The sequence below is a fragment of the Rhinolophus hipposideros genome, assembly GCF_964194185.1.
Source record: "Rhinolophus hipposideros genome assembly, chromosome: 3".
Lineage (NCBI taxonomy): Eukaryota > Metazoa > Chordata > Mammalia > Chiroptera > Rhinolophidae > Rhinolophus > Rhinolophus hipposideros.
Window position 1 is genome coordinate 13,904,885 of NC_138049.1, and position 22,738 is coordinate 13,927,622.

Sequence of the window (22,738 nt, forward strand, 5' to 3'; positions counted from 1 at the left end):
TCACACCCAGTAGCATGGCTAGAATCAAAAACACGGACAGTAACAAAGGCTGACAAGGGTGTGGAGAAATCAGAGGCTCCATACATTGCTGGTGGGAATGCAAAACGTTGCAAACACTTTGGAAACGTTTGGCAGTTCCTCAAAACATTAAACACAGCTGCCATATACTGCCATCTAGCACTTTCACTCCTAGGTATATACCCAAGAGAACTAAAACCATACACACACAAAAAAACTTGGACATGAACGTTCAAAGCAGCATTGTTCTTAACAGTCAAAAAGCGGAAACAATCCAAATGTCCACCCACTGAGAATGGATAAATATGGTACATCCCTATGTAGTATATTGATAAAATGGATAAATAAAAAGAAACAGAGTACTGACACACACTTCCTCTGATGAACCTTAAAAAGAAGCCAGTCACAAAAGATCAAATATTATGCTTCTATTTACATATGAAATGTCCAAATAGGCAAATCCAGAAACAAAATGTAGATTACCAGCTGCCAAGTCCTGCGAGGGGAAAGGGAGATGACGTAATGCGTACAGGGATGTAAATGCTCTGAAACTGGATTTGGGTAACGGCTGCATACCCCGTGAGTGTACTAAAATAGTGTACTCGTTAAATGGATGAATTGCATGTGAGTCCTAGTTCCAAAAAGTTGGTTTTAAAAAAATCAGCTGGTAAAACAACAGGCGGGCCCTCCCTCCAGCTAAGCATTTTTTAAAATGCCTCTTTGACTTCCTCTTCCACAGTGCCACCTTTCTTGTTGCTCTCTTTCTCGTAGGAGGGGTGAACTACTTCCTCATACATCCTCCTTTCATATTCTTACTAGAACATGGTAAAAAGAGAGAAAATTGCAGTGCTTTGGGAAATGGAATATATTACCCTATAGCTGACACTGTGGCTATGAAGTCAATACAAACATACAAATATATGTTCTAACTTAGGTCAAGCGTCTACAAGTAATTCGAATATGCTCAGTATTTAAGTAACTTAATGTTTAAAATAGGAACACATGTAAAGAAGGAAAGAGTAAATTCAAAATGTGTGGTTTTATATAAACATTTTACAAAACAAATTTTTAAACAGTTAACGAGGATATACGCCATAACTTCATATAAGTGACCTAATTTAAGAACTGCTTTAGCAACATCTATAATATGCATTATGGGGTTTTTCATTATATACACCTCATTTTAAATCTTCCCTTCTTGACTTTCTCCCATTGGAAAATAAAACCAATGTGACTTTCAGTACAATTCACTTTATTATTTTAGTGCAAGAAAACATTTCCAGGTTTATTTCCAATTTTAGTTTCAAAACAAATTGACCAGTAACTTACTGTTTTTACTATTTATTGATCACCAATAAATGAGTAAGAATATAAAAAAAAATGAATCAACTCATTGGTAGTACTCCAAATTCAATGCATAAGAACCTATTCTAAAGTACTTTTTAAACTGAAGGACAATCTAAAAATACGTTCATTTAAAACACTTGTGTTAAAATCATAGATATCATAAATAGGATGTAAAAGATATTATATTTTTCTTCAAATAGCATTTCTTTCATTCTGTTCAGTTTTGTGTTTCCTACCATCCATTCCACAAGTCAATCAAAATACAAATGCATGCAAACAAAACAGGCTATTGAAATGAAATAAAATTTAAGAACGAAATTTGGAATTAACTTATGAGGTAAGTTTTACTTTCATGTGTTCAACTACCACAGCTGTAAGAATGCCTCTCTTTACAAAGCATATTTAAGATGTATACTTTCACAGAGCCTTTATTTCTAGAGCCCAAAATCAAGTTAAATAAAATTCCATGCTTCCTAGAATACGAAATACCATGCAGCACAGGATTTTAAAATGTGAACTTTAAAAGCAGAATTCACTTATATTTTGCTTTTCTGCCCTATTAAAAATAAGCTCATGAAAACCACTTGAAATTATGCATTTAACTTGAAATAAGTTACTAAGATTGATTCCAACATAAATGTAAAGATCTGTAAACTAGCCGAATCCATTCACCCCCAAACAAAGTAGTGGGGCAAAATGTTCAAAGGAAAAGGCACCCAGAGCGCATGTCACTGGGCACTGAGAAGCCAAGCTTCCCAGAGCTGACACAGATCAGTGAAGTGACTAAATTCGCACACCGCTTTTCTGCGGCTAAAAATTGCTTGCCTGATCTTTCTACACAAATTAGAGTTCCTAAAGCAAGTCAAAGCGGACCGTCAAACTGAAATATTCCGTATTTCCCAGCGGTCAGCCAGTTGGGCTCAGAAGCTGCGAGCTGTTCAGCTTGCCCGGGCTGCAGACCAACCTGAACCTCAGCTTTTAGTGTTCGGATACTGCAGAGAGGGGCAGGATGGAAACCAGTCAAAGCCTGATGAAAAGGAACAGTAAACTCCCATTTTCTGTCACCTGTCAACTTCCTGTAATTCAAATCGCCCTTGAATAGAATTAAATGTGCCTTTTGTAGTTCAGCATATAAGTCAGGGGCAACCTGAGACATGGCACAGAATTCATGAGGAAGCGTCCAAAATATATGATCATGGTAAACCCATCTGCCCATTTTAATATAGTTTTCCCAGTCAGCCCCACACTTGGACACCCATTTGTGATTAGAATGCTTCACTTGTTTAATTAACCAGTTGAAATCATGTATAGTAGTATCAGAAACAAACCATGGAATCGTTTTTCCATAAAAATGGATCTCAGTAGCCAGTTTAGAAGACAATAGGAAGTCAGCTAGTGTTAAATCGGTAACAAGTTCAAACCCAGAATTATCTAGAACAATATCCACCCTAATAGTAGATGCTTTTTCTTTTGTTTTCTTGCAATTGCTAAGCAACGACCAAAGATGTTCCATATCATTCACTAAAATGAAAGGTTTTAGGTCTTCCAAAGAATCTATTATATCGGTCTTCTGAGAACTGCTTTCCCCACCTGATAGAGACAGATCACACTTATTTCCCCACAGTGAAATCTGAAAAAGAAAAAGTACGAAATGTTTACCCATGTTTTGAATAACCAACAAAAACTATAATGTAGGATGTGGGGGGAGGGGTTGCTAAAAGTATTCATAATTATTTCTACAAAACTCTTAAAATGTTCATCAAATTTTGATACTTTGTCTAATAATGCAAAGACTGTTTACATGATGCTGTATAAAAAGGTAAAACAATAAAACTTTTAATTGGTCAGTATGTAATGAACTTTAAACTGGTCTGAATGATTTTAATGACATATCTAATCAGAATAAGTTTTTGCATCTTGCAGATATGAGAACATGACTTGATGCTGTAAACAGAAGCTACAATGTTTACTTTATAATCCAGAGTCAAGAGAAAAATTAAAGTTCCTTTTTTCCTCCTAGCACCCCCTGTCCTCCTTAACTGCTCTATTTCTTTTACTATATCCAACCTCTCTGGGATTTAGTTCTCTCAATTGTAAAAATGAAGAAATTGGACAAGGTGACATCTAAACACTCTTCCAATTCTAATAATCTATTATTCTACTTTAAATTGAAATAATACACAAGGTTAGTTTGCATGACATGGTATACAGCCCTAGTTTTTTTGTTTGTTTGTTTTAGCTATAACTAAAATTACGTATTTAGAAGTGCCAGCTCTGGAATCAAACAGACCTGGGTTCAAATCCCAGCATTTCCAGTTAATGACCATTGGTAAATTGCATGTGATCTCTAAGGCTCAGGTTACACAACTGAAAAATGAGATAATAATAGTACTTACCTCAGAGTTATTGTGAGAATTGACATAATAGGTGTAAGTAATGTGCCCAATAACTGGCATACTCTATACTCTATAAATATTAGCCAAAACAAATTCTACTCGTGTTTCAAAATAAGAAGAAAATGCATATTTTAACCAAGAAAATTATTTTAAAAAGAAAGATAAGTGAGATTTTTAAAAAAGAATCAGTCCAACTCTGATGCAGAAACACACAGTGGCGCAGATGATGGCCCTCGCCAACTGAGGTCAGGGTCTCTGCTGGTTTCCTGTACTTTTCCTTCACACCATCTCCCAGCCTGTTATTAATTCTATACTGAGTTGTGCCCTATTTGATTGTCTATATTCCCTCGAGATTACAAGGTCTATGACAACAAGGCATTGGTCTGTTTTTCTCACCATCGCACGCCCAGCATCGAGAACAGTGTCTGACAGAGTAGACTCTGAAACAGTCGTGCGGACAGTGGCAGAGTTCTAAGGCTTTTAAAAACAGATCAGTATTCTCTGCAAACTAAAGCAGCAGCTTCAGGCTCCTCGTAGGAAGTGAACCTGCTGGTCATCAGGAGCACAACCTTGGCCGACTTATTGGGGAGCAGCGCGGCAGTTTGGGGTAGCTGGCCAAATTAGACGGCAGAAACTAGGTCAGTAGTTCTCCTTCACATTATACTTATAGGACAAAGAACATATTTAAACGACTATTCCAGGAAAGAATGGGCTAACTGGGGGTAAAGAGTAACCTGCTGACCTCTTTCTTTCCTTAATTCTAAGCTAAGCAGAAAGGAAGTTCAGAGAGGGAAAAGATAACTAGGTTTATTTATTAACAATACCCTGACAACTTTTCTTCCAAACTCAAAATAGGCCTGTCCCTTTTCATCACACAGCTTACTCTGCTTGCCCTAAAAGTTTCACCAGGATTTTGTCACGTCCCACAACCTGACCGCACATTCTGGAGCCCCTACTTTCACAGTATATCCAGAATCTGATGACACCTAACCCCTACCAGCGTGGTCCAGTCATCCTTCATCTGAGTCATTTTAATAACAGATCTCTGGTTTCTACCTTTGAGCTCCTTCAGTCTATTTTCAGAAGTAATCCTTGAAATAAATCATATAATCACTCCTTTGATCCAAACTCTCTAATAGCTTCCCATTTCACATTGGGAATCAAACCCAAATCCTTACCTTTCTTACGAGGCCTTCTGTGGCCCTTCCAGACCCTCTTGCCCCTCTCATTTCCTACAGAATCCTTCCCCCTCCTCCCCATTTCTCCAACACCCTAGGGCCTCAGCAGGGATGTTCCACCGCAGATCTGCAGTGACCCACTCCTCCTCCTGCTGCTGGTCTTTCCGCAAGTCTCCCACCCTTCCCTGGCAGCCCCACTTAACACTGCAGCCGTTCCCGGTCCCCTTCCCTGCTTAAATTCTCTTCATAACACTTTCTAACAACTCTTTCTGGAAGTGAGGGCTGGGGATACTTCTGTGTAAAACTACACATTTTCAAATAGTTCCAAATCTAGTACTATAAATCTAAGAACGTTTTGAATGAGAGTTGAAAACTAAACTTAATATAGATGAAAACATGTCATAAAACCATATTAAACAGGTCACTGATCACCCGAGTGTTTCTACCTGATGATGACAGCAGCGTCTGTGTTCCAGGCTCCATGCTCAACACTCACAGGAATGAGTCCAATTGAATCCTTACATCAAATTATGAAGTGCACAATATCATCCTTATTTAACAGATGACAAAAATGAAGCTCAGAGAAATTAAGCAATTTGCCTCAGACCCAACCACAAATAAGTGACAAAGCCGGCATTCATGCCCAAGTCAGGCCACGACTGTCAAGTATTCTCTCAAGAACAACAGAAGCTATGAAGCTACTAATATCCTGTGCCTCTACAATCACCTCCAGGTAGAGCAGAAGAGATTTCAAAACCCATTTTCGGAGATTAAATGGATTTAATGGATTTTTATCTTTTGAATAACGCTATTACTAAAATGATTTAGAAAATGATCAATTATAACTAAAATAACACTGTATATACGTGCTTTGTTGTTGAACGTGTACCAGTTTATTTTTCAACTGTTTAAAATAAATAAATACACTCAGGAGATTATCACATTTACCTGAAGAAGTTTAAAAAACTCATTTTTTAGCCGATTTTCATCTAGATCTTCAATAGTTTTCATCAACTCTTGCAGGTGAGTACATAAGGCAATGACAGATTCCTGTGACTCAAAGAAGTTTTGTTCTTTTGATTCTCTAAATACATCAAAGTCATCGATTGGTGGACTAAGATATGAGAAAAACATAAGTGAAATATTTATGTAATTCTGTGGCTTTTAAAAAAACATTTGAGTAATTACAGTCTTTAATGAAAGGTAACAATAGCATTCAGTCTCAAAAACTACTAGTAATAGACACGAGCTGTAACATAGTTTGAATTATACAAAAATAATCAAAGTACACAAATCAAATTACACAAAAATAAATTCCCCGAACTCACTTTAATTAATTGTCAAAGTTCCCTAATCATTTATTGGAAGTACTACATAATTAGTGACTATGTCCATAATTATTTACCCAGTAGGGTTTCCAGGGCAAAAGGATTAAGAAAAACAAAATTTCAAGACAATTACTTTGGTTTAACAAAACTTTTTTTGGTGTGCTCAATGTGGTAGGGTTTCAAGTAACAAACATGGATGTAAACAGAGTATTTGAATAGTAATCATAAACACAATCAAACTCAGGTATTATGGGAACCCAATGACTACTTGAGATAAATCAAACAATACTAATGGAAATTTTATTATAATGACAAATTTTGATCGTTTATGTGTAGTTTTTTTGTTTGTTTGTGTTTTGGCAACTTTTATTCCCAAGTTGATTCTGACCAACAGTGATGGATGTGTCACGGCTACATCTTCATGCTGTCCAACGAGATCTCAAATAATATTAATACTGGCCTAAAGAAAATATAACTGAGAAGGTATAATGACTAACATAACAGCCTTTACAGAATCAAATACAAAAGACATTCACGACATCTGATCTTCTAAATTAGCTGCTCTTTTTCCATGGGTCATCCTGAGGGTAAAAACCGTATGACTGAGTTAATGGGACTGATTAAAACACAAAAACATACCAGCATTTATACATCCAACTGATTGCTGCCTCCTTCCAGTCAGTCACCTTGGGAGCTACACCCTTATTCCAAGGGTGCTGCCATTGCTCAAAGTACTTTTGGAATTCCTCTTTTGGAATTTTCTTCAGTACCTGTGGCACATTATCAAACGTCCTGTCAGTGATAGCGTGTCTTCCTCCTTTGGTGTTAATTTCTTTTTGGAAACAGCCAAAAGTCACTCAGAGTCATTTCAGTAGAATGGGGTGTGTAAATCAAAGGGAGAGAAACATTTCTGGTCGAAAATGAGGAGTGACTAAAAAATAATGAGACTAATATTCTTTTTGAGGCTTCAAACTGGCTTTGAAAGAAGTTCCAAAGAATTAAGAGGTGTTTTTAGCAATGGCAGCATTGCTGACATAAATCAGTCTCTCAAGGTGACTTAAAAGGATAAAAATTACTTAGCAGCACAGGTTCAAGTGTAGGGTCAGCAAACTATGGCTTGCAGACCCAATCTGGCCTGCCACTTGTTTTATATGACCTGCAAGCTAAGAATGGTGTTTACATTTTTGAATAGTTGGAAACAATCAGAAGAATACTTTGCGACACATGAAATTAAATTTTCAGTATCCATAAATGAAGTTTTATTGGAACACAGCCATGCTCATTCATTTATGTATGGGCCGTCTAGGGCTGCTTTTGCACTGCAATGACAGGGTGAGTACCTTCAACTATGACCATGTGCCCCCCACCCACCCACACAGCCTAAAATATTTACTATCTGGCCCTTTAGAGGAAAAGTTTGCCGACCTTTGTTCTACTGTTTTATTAACAAATCATTCATTAGTTTAAAGTCACACCTCATATTAAGAATGAGCTTATTTCTTGTATTTAAAAGAGTAAACGCACATAACTATATATGACTTCTGATTTTAAAATGTTTGCAATTTTACAATCCTCTAAAGCTGTATATGTGCATATACTATAAGCCAGTGGTTCATTCTTAGGTGCACACCCAGCAGAAACACATACACATGTACGTTCACCAAACACAAGTGTTTGAATGTTTGTAGCAGTACTCTTCAGAATAACCCCAAACTGGAAACAACTCAAATATCTACCGACAACAGGATAGGTAAACAGTGTGATATACTCATAAAATGCCATATTTGTGCAGCAGTAAAAATGATTTACAATTATATGCAAACAAGATGGATGAATCTCACCAACATAACAGAGTGAAAGAAGTCAGACACAAAACTATAGCCCATAAAATTCCATTTAAATGAAGTTTTAAAACAGGCAAAATACTGATCAGCATCGTGGTTATTATTGAGACACAGTGATAGTAGTGATGGGGAAACTGACCTTAAAATGGTTCCCTGCCACGTGGAACTGATCTAAAATGGTGGCCCGAGTGAGAGAGAAGTCCCCAGCCTAAGCCCCAGCCCACTTCCCCATAATCTCCTCCAAGCCACACCCCGAGCCAATCACCAGAGGACACCTGCCCCTTCCCCGACTGAAGGAAGTCCCCAACCCATAAAAACCTGCTCAAAACCTTGCTGGGGGCTCAGCCTTTTGGGCAAGATCCCGCTGAGCCCGCTGGCATAATAAAGGTGACCTTCCTAACTCTCTGAGTGCCGCTTGGGTTCTTTCCGGTCTTGGATTCTGCAACAGCAGTGACTGGAGGAGGACCCAGGGGGTGCTTCAGGGGTCCTTGTAAGGGTCTGCCTCCTGCCCGTGGCACCAGGGACACAAGTGTGTCCCAGTAAAGACTGCTGAACACTTAATATACGGGCACTGTCCCGCTGTACATTGCACTTTAGCAAAATCAACATAAACATGTCTTAGAGCTAATGTGTGCTTTGAGATCCTACAAAAAAATTTTTAAATCCTTCTTTGGTCACTTTGGAGCTGTCACAGACACAGAAACAAGGAACGCTGACAAACTGTGGACATCTGAAACTTATTTCAGTGCTAGTTCTGCTGTAGGACAACAGTTCTTTCTTATTTTTAAATTAATGTTTATTGGGGTGACAACAGTTAGTAAAGTTGCTAGGTTTCAAGTGTACAACTCTGTAATACATCATCCACATATCAGTTCTTTCTTACACTGACCTAAAATCTGAGTTCTGGTACAATATAATACAAAGCCCCAGATCTTCAAATATCTGTCACAGAGATTACCTTAGACGAGTTCTGTATCCATGGCTAACTAATATTCTCGTTCCTGGAACTTAGAGCGAAATTTTGCCTCTACCCCTTTTAATAAGCTGTTCCTAGACCAAAGGATATCAACTTAGGCTGCCCAGAATCTCCGAGGTGTGAAAAGAAAAACTGATGCCCAAACCCCAACACAGACAAATTAAACCATAGAATTTCTTTTAATACAATAATTTCGAAATCTGCATGTAAGAAAACAAACAAGCAAACCTCCCCAATTGGGTTATAAATGTGTGGCCAGGTTTGTGCATTTCTGCCCTAGATGTTTTTTATTCTCTGAATCAGATCTACCTCTAAAATCAAAGTCAGAAACAGCATTCCTTTTCCCTTTCTAACTTCCGAACTCCACCAAACCTTTTCCGGGTGCTACCCAGACTTTCCACAATTCAGCAGCTCTGGCTGGTAGCACAGATAGCTTCCAAAATTATTTATATGAAACTATCACCCAGAATTTCAGATTAACCTTAGTTCCTGACAGACATCCAAACCTACTACTCGGAAAAAAGATAGTTGATGAGGGCTCTAATCTAATTTACACAGACTAGGCTCAAATACTGACTCTCCCGTTTACTAGTCATGGAACTCTGGGCAAATCATTAACCTCTTCGAACCTGTTTCCTCAACTGAAAAATGTAAACCCAAATAATACCCCCACTTCTCTGAGTTCCAAGTAACTGGAACATGCCTGGTATTCAGTACATGGGAGCTATACTAAAGACTAGTACCAGCTATGGTCTTTTGCTTGGGTGCCTTCTGTGTGCCAGGCAGCGTACTACATTTTTAATACATAATGTATACTGCTTTTAGACCAAAAGTCCTAAAACATACTTATTCAGCAAAAACAACAAATTGTGATTTAAAAAAATAATTTATAAAGATTAAGAGAGAAAAAGCTAATGAACAGAGTCAAATTTATGCACATTTCCCCCAATTTTTTTTCCCCACTATTAGTGCTGGTTGGATCAATTGCTTTAAATTATCCTATGCTATGTTTAGGAACAGATACCAAAGGATTCTTCTTATTCCACAAACTTGTATTTTTGTAATCTGAGAGCTAAAAGAATGATCCACATTACATTTCCTTCTGCTCTATAAATCTGTTCTATAGCAGAATTTGTTTTTAGGAAAAATTAAATTAGTACAAACTTATAAAAGTTATTCAGAAGATGTGTTTAACTTTCAGTCTTTTTTTAATCTACCCATTTAAAGGACTGAAGATTAAGATAGTGCATAAAACAATGCAGTCATTCACTGTTCTGTTGATTCCTTATACCAAATTAATTGACATATTATCTATTTTTATAAACAAAATCATACGCTACTTTGTACATATTGATTTTTTATATAATCATTTCAAATTAATATTTTTTGCTCAATCAGTACAATTTGTTTTACTCTAGAAGAAAAATAAGTCTATATTAGAATTTTAAATTAGTTCCTAATTTAGATAGATATTTAATCTCATGTCTGCTCTAGGCAACTGGATTATAATGGCAAAGAATCTATTAGAGCGATAACATTTGCGGAAATGACCAACAGTGCCATTAAAATCTGCTTAAGTAAATTAAAGTTTCCACCGGTTTTTATTTTTAAATTTATCATTTTATAATTTCAAACCGTGAATTATCTAAGCATTCATTTGGTGGTTATATACTTACCTCTGGATAACTGCTTCATGAATTCTACGATACATGTAGCATTCTACAAACAACCATGGTGAGTAGAACCACCTTGGTTTTCCATCACTTTCATTTAAAAGACTCTGTTGATATTCTAGGTACTGATTCCATATGTCTGTATCAGCAAACTTCTCAACCAAGGGGATAATTGGCTTATCTGTTTGCATTTCATTTCGTAATTTAGAAAGAAGAGAAATAGCTTTCTTTTCAGCTTCCATGCCTTTCTGCAGGAATATGAAAGAAATATTTATATATATATATATATATATATAAAATGTGAATAATCTATATACAATTTTTATATAATTTATACATAAACATATATAGATGAATAATTCCTCTAGGATGACACATTTTTATGTACCTAAACTTTAGAATGAAAAAAATACTATATTCCAAAACTACATTTTATGTCTTCACAAACTATTATAAACATCGAAGTTTAGAATTCTTATGTTGCAAATCAAAGCACGCACACAGATCTCATATCAACATTATCCTGCCTTATCTATTCTGCCTTTTTTTTTAAGTTTCACCTTATGAACTAGGTCTTTTCATCATCTTCAGGTGGAATGACCATCATCACAGAGGGAAAACTGCTTACTGTTTCTGTTAAAGAGTTAACAAAAAACACATTTCTTACCTCTCCATGTTTCTCGAAAAATTCACTTTTATGTCGATGTAACGTATCAATAGCCTTGGTTAAGATCTGTGGTATTCTGTCTTTAATTGTAAGATATGCAAATGATCTGGAAAAGATAGTCACGTACATAGTATATTATTACTTAGTAGCATTAATACTAGGAGATTGGTCATCTTTCAGTTTCTGGATCACCTCATCTAAATTAAAATTCCTTTTCATACAACTATTATAAGGAAAGCCAGCATTGTCTGACTACTATATTAAGACATAAGAAAATATGAAAACTTCTCCGGTGTATTGTGGAAGCTGTCTTTGTGCCTTTAATCCCAGATTCTCCCCTGAAATCTGTTTAATCATTCTTATCTTTCCCATTCTATTCCTTTTATTTTCCTTAATCAGAAACTAGTTTAACAATGTGATAGGACAGAAAAAGAATTACCCTAAAAATCAAACAGGCTCTCCTCCCAGGTCAGTTACTTACTAAGTGATTTCACCTAGTTAGACAGATGAATGAGGCAATAGATGTAAAACTGCCTGGAAGACTGACTCTAAGGTGCTGGAGAAACATAAAGAATGAAAAACATTTATGAATTTGCTTCTTTCTTTTCTCTCTTTTAGCCAATTTTATTCTTTTCAAAGGCTTTTCCTGCTGCCTTGTGTACCTGCACAATGACTCCTTCTATCCTGTTTTCTCCCCAAACAAAATCAAGGCAAGTTACTATCTCATGCTCCCAACAACAAAGCCGACTTTCTAGAAGTGTCAGAGAAAGCTGGAGATAAAAAAAACTTGAATATACTCACATAAATTAAATATAGCCTTGATTTTAGACATACAAAACCCAAAATTTATAGACCATTTTATCTTTAATTAGTTTTTTCAAATACATGATTCACTTCTAAAAAGACTTTAGTTAAGTGGTGAAATTCTGTGCAGTTTTTAAATAGCAGAACTTAGCTGATCAATGAATTTATATCTTCAGCTCACCATAGACAAAGTGAAAACGAAGAAAGTTGACACAATTTTGACACTACCTTTCCCCAATCACCTATTCTAACTTTAACTTGGGATCCTCACACTTCTAAAAACTCAAAATACCTTATTGCAACTTTTTAAATACAGGATATACCCCAGTATTTCTTTAGGAGGTTTCCTCAAATGATAGCTATAATACTAGAAAGCTAGAAAAAAACTGCAAAAACACTTTCTGATTCTGCGGTGCTTTGAATAACCTAAACAGTGATTAGGTTTTAATGTGTAGTAACTACTTTGATCAGAATTTTACTTTAAAAATCACTATTATATTCTTGGAGGAAAAGAAGCAACATTAAATGAATTGACCCTTGAATTTTCCAAGGCAGCAGAAACACAGTCAGTCCTTTGAAGATTCCACTTAATTGGAAAGCATGTATTACTATTTTTCCAGTTAATAAGTTTCCTCAGAGGCGTGGGGGTGAGGTCCCACTCATGTCAGCACTAAGGTGAGGGAGTGCCTTCGGCTCAAACTTTGTAAGTCAGCGAACACTCCCCACATGCCCATGACCCCGAGGGCCTACTTAAATCGTGGGCCACTGGTACCTAGTACCTCTGTCTGGCCTCCATCTACACCAAGTAAGATCACTTTCTTCTAAGCGTCCTTGTGTTTTGCAGTATTTTGGAGTAAGGTCGTATCTCAAATGTAAATTTGGTCATTCAATGTATATAAATGAATATAGAGAGAAAATTCATATAAATTGTATAGAGAGCATGCCAAAAAAATGCATACATTTTAAGGAAGGAAAAAACGGTATTGAAATCATAATATTCAATATATGCAGACAAAAGATGAACATGCATCACGGGTACACGATTTTTTGGCAGCCCCGGTGTATTTTGCTTACCGTGGTCCACGATTTTACCTCGACTCTGTGACATGACGCCTAGCAAACAAAACGCCACAGGCATTTTTTTATAGTGGGATTAAGGAGTAAGCTCATCAATCGGCAGAAACACATCTCTATGGATCTGAGACTCTTCACTATGACACAGAATTTTAACCCCCCCAACGTGCGTTGACGAAAACATTGTAAAGCCGTGCCCTGCACCACCCTGAAAGGCAGCAGAAGGGGTACAGAGCCTCAAGGCAGTCTGCGGGAGTAAAAAAAAAAAAAAAAGAAAACGGAATCACTTTCAAGACAAGTGAACTGCCCAATGCAAATTACCGTAAACCTATTACAACGCCTGCGTGAAGCCCCGGGAGAGAGGGGAGGCACGTGGGGAATCTCTGCTGGGGTTCAACTCCGTTCCCGTGCAGTCGGCGAAGGCGCCACGAGTCGCCGCCAAGGAAGATGCCGCGAGGCAGACCCGAGTCTGCAGCCAGGAGCGCGGCCACGGCGGGCGCACTCGGGCCCCGGGCCGCCTCGCCCCCGCCTCCACGCGAGTTGGCGACACCGACGCGGAGCAAGCGCCCCCGGGGAAGCGGCGCCCCGCGGCGGGACTGGCCTCCCAACCGCTGCGGAGCGGGCGCCCTCAAGCCCGCCGCGGCTCTCCCGCTCGTCTCCCCGGCGAGGCCCGGCTTTCCGCAAACGTGGGCAGGAGGAAAACCAGCGGAGGGACTGGACGAGGAAAGCGACACGAACCCTACGTCCCGGCCCGAGAGAAACGCCGGAGGCCCCGCCATCGCGACCCGCGTTCTCCGCGCCAACGCTTGGATCTCACGCGCCGCAGGAAGAGAGAGGCGGTGCTGGCGCGGAGGAGGAGCTGTGAACGCGAGAGAAGTGGGTTAAAAAAAATGCTTTTGAATGAAAAAAACTTTATTTGTTACCCGCAGAAGGGACACACAAGGGCCGGCTCCAAGACGCGGAGGTCTTCCGGGGAGGAAGAAAGGGGAGGGGCCACGAGCGAAGCGGAATGAGGAAGCGAGCGGAAGGCGGAAGGAGGGACCGGGAGGGCCCAGAGCCCAGGGAGCGGAAAAGGTCGCGGCGGTGTGGGTCACGTGGTGGGGTAGTCACGTGAACAGGGCGGCTCGCGCGCCCCCGGCCTCGAGTTCTGTGCGCCTGCGCAGTGCCGGCCGCCGGGAGGGGCGCAAGGGCAGTGACGGGCCGGCTGCGCGGAGCGGGAGGGCACGGCTGCGACTGTTTCCCGTGCAGCCGGGCGGCGGAAGCTGGCGCTCTGGGCGCGTGCCTCTTCTCTTCCTGCGGAGAGGTTAGTGCGTTGCCTTTCCCTCGCAGCCTTTGTGGTCCTGCACAGCGGTCCCCCGCCTTTGCTCCCGGCCGCCGCGGACCTCCCGCGTCGCAGGCTCCACCGGTACCGCCATGGACCCTGCCTCTAACTGATCCGTGGTCGCCTTAGCTGGGAGTAAAAAAGCACTCAGTCCACGAACCCTTACTGAACCTCTTTTTGAGCCAGTGTATAGCGGTAACTGCAAAGATCAGTAAAATAACTTTAAGCGTAAGGAATTGGAAGGTATGCTCCCAAAGATTAACGCTCCTTAGCCACTGAATCGCAGCCCATTTCATACCGTGTTCTTATAGAAGATGTGCCCAAGAACCGGGCAGCTGCTTTGCATTTCATTCAAAAAATGTAAGCTGAATACCTACTGTGTGCTGGGCACTGTGGCCACAGGAGACACAGCGTGAACAAAAGACAACTCCCAGTCTTCAGGATTGCATTGTACAGCGGAGAGACGCGTCTATCCGTGCCTTTTCTGTTTTTCTGCGTTAGCATTGTCACTGTTTAATACACACAGAGGGTGCGAAAAATATATACACACATTTTAAGACGAAAAAAGCTATTAAAATTGTAATATATACCAATAACAAAAGATGAATACAAGTCACGTGTATACATTTTTTTGGCATCCCCGGTATTTTGCTGATTTACCATGTTAATTGTCATACCAATGTGATGGAAGGGTCAAATATAGGGCTTGTATCTATTTTTATTTTCCTGTATTCTCAGCAAGTAGAGTGTCTACCACATGATAAGAACTCGATTCATATTTGTCGTATGAATTAATGAATTAAAAATACAAGTTATGCAAGTGATGTTAAATGCAGTGGGGAAGTATAAAGGGGAGGAAGAGCGTGGGTGCTGGTCGTGTATTTTAATTGAAGTGGCTGGGAAAGACTTCCCTGGGTAGGAGACATTGGAGCAGAGGTCTGAAGGTGAGGGTATGAGGCTTGCAGATACCTGGGAGAAGAGCGTAAGGAACAGTAAGTGCAAAGATCCAGAGGCCAGAGCAACTGGAGCAAAATGAGCCAGGGAAGGAACTGTAGGAGATGTTAGACTGGTGATAAAGGGCCAGAGAATGCAGGGCCACACATGTCATTTTTAAGATCTTTGGCCTTTATTTCAAGTGAAATATAAGGCCATTTCAAATTGTGTACAAAGATATGATCCGACTTAAATTTTCAAAGGATCACATTGGTTGCTGTGTTGAGAAGAATCTGTAGGAGGCGGTGCGCAGAAGCGGCGAGAGTAAATAGGGGGCTATTACAGTACGTTGGGGAAAGATAGCAACTTGGACCAAGGTGGGAGCAGTGTTGCTGGTCAGAACTAATCCGAAGAAAGCTCCTGGGATTTGCTGACAGATTGGGTGTGGAGAATGAAGAGCGAAGGGGGACTCCAGGTTTTTGGCTTTAGCAAAGATAAGGATACAATTGCTATTTCAGGAATGGGGGAGACCATGGGAAGAGTAGGATTTGTAGAAAGAGTTCAGGAGCTGAGTTTTTGAGGGAATCAGAGTGGTTTTGAGATAAATATTTGACATTCATTAAAGTGTAGATGGTATACAAATCCAGGAGGTTAGGTGAGATCACCAAGAGCTGAGAATACAGAAGTGGCCCAAATCCTGAGCCTTGGCTCATTGCATTCTTGAGGGGATGAGAAACCAATGACAGAGACTGAAGGTGCAACCAGTGTGGTAAATAAGTGGCCAGTGTGGTCTCGTAGAAGCCAAAGGAAGAAGGTGCTTCCAGGAGGGTGGGGTGATCAACAGTCAGATGTTGCTGATAAGTCAGGTAAAACGAAGACTGAAAAGTGACCACTGGACTTAGAAATGTGGAGTTCATCAGTGGCCTTGACATGGGGGTTTTGGTAAAGTGCTAGGGATGAAAGCCTGATCGGAGCAGGTTTGAGAAAAGTCAGAGAAGTGGAGTTGGAGACAGTAAGTAAAAGTCCTCTAAATGGAAGGGAGCTCAGAGAAAAGGTGTAATATATATGGTAGGGAAGATGGAGTCAGGAGAGTTGTTTTTACAAGATGGGAGAAATTAAAGCATAGTTGTATGCTAATAGGAATTTTCCAGTTGTAATGCAGGATGTCATGCAGGGTCTCTAGTCCAGCTCCCCACATAAGAACGCAGGATATGGTGAGGCCAAAAAGGAACACCCACGGGGCCATAGGTAGGGGAATCTGTCACGCAGGGGACCCTGCTCGCTGCGCCATTTGTCGTGCAGGGTCTCAGCTCCCACTTCCCGCCCAAGAACGCAGGACACGGTAAGGCCAAAAAGGAACACCCATGGAGCCATAGATAGGGGAATCAAACCAATATATTCTCGCTGGAGGCTTGGCTGGAGACACAGGAAGCAGGATCTACATAATCTGCCTAACAGCAGTCCGCGCTTGCCAGCCACCATCTTCTCGCTAGCCCCCATTCCTTTCTCTGCTAGCATAGCCACAGCAGTTATATTAGTGGCCAATGGCCTACGGGTTACAGCTGACGGCCAACTAGCCACAGCTGCTGGCATCTGATCACAGTTGATGGCCATTTACTACCCGAGCCAGCACCTTTCTATGTGAGGCCGAGAGCCTGGAAACTGTTTTTTGGGGTTTTGTCCACACAGAATCATACCACTATATTCTCGCTGGCAGCTGGGTTGGAGACACAGGAAGCAGGAGCCACATATCCGCAACCTGCCGTCCACTTCTCTCTGCCAACCAACCTCACTTGCTAGCTGCAATCCGCACTTGCTAGCTCAGCCACCTATTTTCTGCTAGCATAGCCACGGCAGTTATATTAGTGGCCAATGGCTCACTAGTTACAGCTGACGGCCACCCAGTCACAGTTGATGGCCATTTACTACCCGAGTGAGCACCTTTCCACATGAGGGCGAGAGCCTGGAAACCACTCTGGCTCTGTCCCCACACCAGTAAAGAGGAAAAATAAATAGCATGGAAGAAGGAGGGGAGAAGAGCTTAATCATCCTTTCTGGAGGCAGGAAGGGATGACATTTAGTGTGCAGATGGAGGACCTGGTTCTGGATGGAGCCAGGGGCAACCCACCTTGTGGCAGCAGAAGGGAAAACAAAGTATATGGGCACAGAAGCAATAAATAAGTGGGCAGGTAGTTTATGGCAGAGTATTTGTGGAAGTTCTCTGGCTGCTTTGCCAACCCAAAAGGAAAGAATGTCATTATTGAGAGTGAAAATGGAAGAGGAGGCGTTGAAGGTCTGAGGAGAGAGTGGAAAGTAGAGGATCGTAGGAAACATAGTCAACATTGGTGAGCAGCGTGAAAGGCCCACCTGAAGTGAGTGGTCATGATTTTAAAGTAAGACCAGGTGGGATGGTTGGTTGGTTGTCTCCAGCTACGTTTAGCTGCAGGACTACAGGCACAAAGGAGGTGAGTTACATTTAATTCAGATTGAAGTTATGTCATGTGGGTATGTGGCAGAGAGAGGGGTGCAAAGGATTTGAGGTGTGTGGGAGAGAGAGGTTACAATGGTTGACCAGAGTATAAATTGGGTGTAGAGGAAGTGAAGTGGGGAGTGAGGGAAAGGTGATTGGATTGTTGAACTGGAGGTCCTGTTGGATTTGAAGAATTGCTGGGATTGGGTGATAGAAGAAGTGAATTTGAAAGGTAGGATCTGGAGAGGAGGATGATTGAAATGGAGGCTATGAGGTTGCAGTCACTGGAAATAACAAAGTCTAGAGCCCCGCTGTCCAGTAGAAATACAGTGCAAGCCGCCTATGGAACAGGTTTTCTAGAAGCTTTCAAAGTGAAAATAAATGGATGAAATTAATTTTCATTTACTTTATCCCAATATATCTAAAAACATTTCAACAAAAACCAATGTAAAAATCATTGCCATATTCTACTTTTTCGTATTTTGTATAAAATACAACATACAAGAAAAAAGGTTTTCTTATTTTATTGAGCCACATTTCAAGTGCTCAATAGCCACACGTGCCTCCTGGCTACGTACAGCTCGGAGCACATGAGCCTGGGAGTGAGGGGCTGAGGAAGGATGGAGGACAAGCTACGTCAGGGAACTTGGGGGCCAGGGAATTGGAAGACTCATGCCCTCCACTGATCTGCATGGGTTTAGAAACCATCAAGAATTGCAACAAGGATAATGGGGAGCATGTGAATTCAGTGCTACAATGTTGCATAGAGTTGTTAGGGGAACTGAAAATTGAGTGTACTTGTTATCCTTCAATTTGTGTACAATTAAAATTTCGTTTTCCTGAGATGTGTTCTAGTTTTTCACAAAGCCTAAGTATCTTTTTTGTGTTGGACCCCTTAAATGCTACACATCTGTCTTTCTGAGCAAGAATAGAAAACACACTTCTTATTTGTCCTGTAGCTTTTACTTTCTTTGTCCTGTCCTGTCACGTTTAACTTTCTCTGCCCTGGGACTTCACACAGCCTCGGTCTGAAGGCCGTCTATAGAGTTTGGAGGTAAGAATTTCCTAGGAGAGGATGAAAGAATCCAGGGCTGGGTATACAGATTTCTATGATTTCGTCATAAGATTCTTCAAAACCGAATGATTCAACTGGCAGGGGATAGTACTAAATAAAGGTAAACTATAATAACTCATTGGACTAGACCTAAACACAGAATTCCAACTTCTGGAGATATTTTGACAGCAGCAGGTTCTGTCTCCTAACTATTGCTGTCGCTCATCCTCTTCCTTCTGAAGGGAGGTGATACAGTGCGGTGGTTGCCCATATTGTCTTTGGCATTGAAAAAGCCTAGATCTTACATCTCTGCATCTCTAAGCCTCAGTTTCCTGACCTGTGAAGTGCCTCCTAGGATTATTGTGAGGTGAAGCAGATGTCTTGGTGGGTAGAAAGTTCTCAGTCAGCAGTATCTCTGTCTCTCTCAGCTCCTCCCCTATATCATAACCAAAGACAAGTTTCTTAAACATACAGTTGACCACAGGAGTCTCGCTTTGGAAAGTTCTGGCCTATGGATCACTTATGATCTAGCCACTGGCTCCTTTTCAGTTCTGAGCTCTTGGGCAACTGACTCCTGCTCCCCCTAAAGTTGCTCCTTGTTTGTCAGATAAACAATACTGTGTGCCTGGGGTGTTTGATTTGCTGATCCCTCTGCCCCCCTGCCCTTTTGAGACCCAGTTCAAATGTCACCTCTGTGAACACGTCCCATCCACTCCTCTGCCCCCAGATGCTCCCTTCTCTGGGCCCAACAATTTGTACATACCTCTGAGTTAGTACTTAATCACGTTTTTCTGTCTGTTTTCCCTGCCAGAACTGTGAATTCAGAGATCATTAACTCATGCCTGTATCCCCAGCTCCTAACATGTTATATTTTTTAAAGAATTATTGTCATTAATTGCCTATGACAGGCTTCCTTTTAAAGAACAAATATACTGTAAATAAAGGAGGCGATTACTTACATACACGATCTGTTTCCTTTATCTGGAGTGTGTGTGTATCTATGATATCCCGCACCCCCATCGGCCATGCCAACCCTCAACCTGAAAAGCACCTTCCCCTTTAAGTAGCAGCTTAAATCTTTCTGGGAGCTTTTCCTGACTCCTCCTGTAGAATTTCGCAAGCTCCTCATGTGTTTCCCTGTAGGGCTTAGGACCTTTTCCGCTGAGTTACAGTGAGCAGTTGAAAGTGCCTTGTCTGCCCCAGGAGCCCATGGGCACCTTGATGGCAGGGCCCCCTGTCCTTTCATGGGAGTGTCCCTGGCCCTAGCTTATTGTAAAGGATGAATAAATTTTGAAGAATTTATAAGTACAGATTTTTTTAAATAGATGGTATGCTAAGGAAGTAAGTGAAGAGATCCCATCGCTCTATTTTTCTTTTTGAAGGTCCTTGTCATGTCAATAGCTTAATAATGTTGTAACATTCCAGAAAGGAAGCCAAAGGTTGACCAAGGAAAAGTGGTGGAAATACTTGTATTTACTTTTTTTAACCTTTTTTCTTTCTTTACTAGACTTAGGTTAAGATGTATCTATTTTGTTAAATTGTTACAGAAATATGTGTATTCAATGGGATTTATAGATGATGTAATACGGAATTTTACACCTGAAATCTATGTAATTTTACTAACAATTGTCACCCCAATAAATAAAAAATAAAAAATAAATAAATATAAATAAATAAATTATCCTAGAAATATGTGTATTATTTAGGAAAATATATACATATATATATAAAAACATTTTTTAAAAACCTTGAACTTTGAATTTTTTTCTTTTAGCTTGGGATGTGGTGATGTCAGCCAGACTTCTCAGAGCCCTGACCGGATCTCACTGTGTTTTATCAAAAGCATGTCACGGCCAAAAATTCGTTCATCAAACAGTAAAACCACTTAAGGAGAGGACAACACGTGGCGCCCAGACAAGTGACCCAATCTTGGATTTTTTCTTTCCTGGTACATCAGTTGGCGGTTTGAATAAGCCCCAGATTCTGGAAATGAACCAGAACCCCTCAAATACAAGCATATTCTATACAATAAACACTGCATATTGCCAAGATGAAAAAGCATGTCTTCCAACCAGGAAGTCTTTGGGTACTCACCGGAAAGTGACTCACAAACCAAATCTATTAGGTTCTAAGTGGTTTATAAAAATATTAGAGAGGCACTACTCATCCACATCACCAGAAACGTTTGTTTCTAAACAAGACTTTCCACAGATCAAGAGACCACTAAAAGCCTCGAGGACCAGGCAGCCATCCAGGACCAACCTTCCCGTTCTGTCTGTGAATGAGGTAAAAACGTGTGGCGGTGGCACTTCTGTTTCACAATAGTCTCTCTCTTTAGTGCCCTGCAGCATAGCCTTCCTGCGAGTGGAAGAGAACTGGTGACCAGCGGAGCATTTTTTTCAAGATCTTTGAAGCCTATTAGTAAAACTTGTTATAGTAAAAGGGAACAAAAATCTTAATTTTGAGAATTAGTGATACAGATAAAGACAAAAGATAGGCTATTAAATGTAAAAATGACAGTTTGTGAAAGGGTTTGTTATTGGTCTTCTTTGAAAACGAAGGCTACTATTTAGTCCAGTCTAGCAATGGTACTGTAAAAACACCCATTTAAAAAAAACTGTAGAAATTCTTTTATTAAATTAAAAAATAATTTTTTTGGTATCTCTGTAGACAGGTGAGCATGGTGACTGCATGGCATGAGGTAGTGAAATGACAGGGCATGGTAGGATCAAAAGGCAGCGAGGAGGTTTTGCTTTTCTGTCCTTTGAAGGTTGAAGGGGATATTTTTATTCACTATTAAAAGGTTTGTGGGAATTTCTCAGCTATAATCACCTTTCCCTTCTGTATGATAAATATTTAGGGTCGGGAACAAATTATTTGTTAACCTTCGTATCTTGCATAATAATACCTAGAACTGTGCCTTATACTTAATAAATGTCTATTAAGTTAGAAGGGATAGAAAAGAAGCAAAGGGATTTATGTCTGTAGTTCTCCATTTTAAAAGTAGGAATGTAGAATATTTAAAACTTGGTCAGGCCTTGATCAATATTTAAAACTTGATAGATCATATTTAAATCTTGATCTATCAGACAACAGAAAATGTGCCTTTCTGAAAGAAAATCTGGATTCCAAGGAATAGACCCTGAGCATATTTCATTTGGTTGTGTGCTTTTTTTTTTTTTTTTCCCACTGTGTAGCTGACCTTTGAAAAGGTGTACAGACCTTCACAAGTCATCCTCAGGTTATGAAGTTAGGAGTTGATTGATGATTTTTATTTTGGATTCTAGTTTTGTCTGAATTCTTCTATGGTTTCTCTGAACCCAGATATGAAGGATGAAAGAGTTTCACATGTACTGCTCTCAGTTTCTTCTTCCTAGCACCTGACTTTTGATTATATTGTTTAGCTTTGTGATAGTCCGGGAAATTCAGAATCTAAGTGACTGAGATGAAATTAAATACAAAAACCTAAATTCATGGCAGATACAAAAAAGAAGAGCAACTCCTTTTGTTTTCTTTTGTTATATCTAGCAGCACAGAATATAATCAGGTGTCTTATGAAGATGTGATAAGGTCAGAGATGTCACTTTTTTTGTAGTTGTCGGTTGTAAACTATTAAAGAGGCATTATTTCTCTGGGCTTTCATGAGACATTGAAG

At 40.1% G+C, this 22,738-nt stretch overlaps 2 protein-coding genes across 3 annotated transcripts in view; one reads left to right on the forward strand and one right to left on the reverse strand.

Moving 5' to 3' along the window:
- Positions 1-1,256: 1,256 nt before the first annotated feature.
- On the reverse strand, positions 1,257-14,198 carry ARMT1 (acidic residue methyltransferase 1). Of its 2 annotated transcripts, none has more exons than XM_081044385.1 (5): positions 13,627-14,198; positions 11,428-11,533; positions 10,764-11,008; positions 5,888-6,053; positions 1,257-2,995 (listed from the first exon to the last, which is right to left on the reverse strand). In XM_081044385.1, exons 1-5 carry the CDS (start codon positions 14,082-14,084, stop codon positions 2,228-2,230), a joined length of 1,743 nt encoding a protein of 580 aa, XP_080900511.1. In that variant the 5' UTR covers positions 14,085-14,198; the 3' UTR covers positions 1,257-2,227. The 2 variants fall into 2 exon arrangements, with proteins under 2 accessions (XP_080900511.1, XP_080900512.1); XM_081044386.1 differs by having other exon boundaries at positions 14,044-14,188.
- A 212-nt stretch (positions 14,199-14,410) lies between these two features.
- Positions 14,411-22,738, forward strand: part of RMND1 (required for meiotic nuclear division 1 homolog) — a 40,061-nt gene continuing 31,733 nt past the window's right edge. The window contains exons 1-2 of the mRNA XM_081044387.1: positions 14,411-14,608; positions 20,858-21,369. Coding sequence (XP_080900513.1) covers positions 20,872-21,369 — 498 coding nt within the window. The 5' untranslated portion in view covers positions 14,411-14,608; positions 20,858-20,871. The remainder of the gene's footprint in view (positions 14,609-20,857; positions 21,370-22,738) is intronic.

Bases quoted from the DNA above. Each gene is read 5' to 3' on its own strand.
- ARMT1 (XM_081044385.1), bottom strand. From the start codon at position 14,084: ATGGCGGGGCCTCCGGCGTTTCTCTCGGGCCGGGACGTAGGGTTCGTG. The intron at 11,009-11,427 runs GTAAGAAATGTG...ATATTCCTGCAG, and splicing joins TTTTCGAGAAACATGGAGAG to AAAGGCATGGAAGCTGAAAA. The intron at 2,996-5,887 runs GTAAATGTGATA...TTTCTTTTTCAG, and splicing joins AGTTTTTTAAACTTCTTCAG to ATTTCACTGTGGGGAAATAA.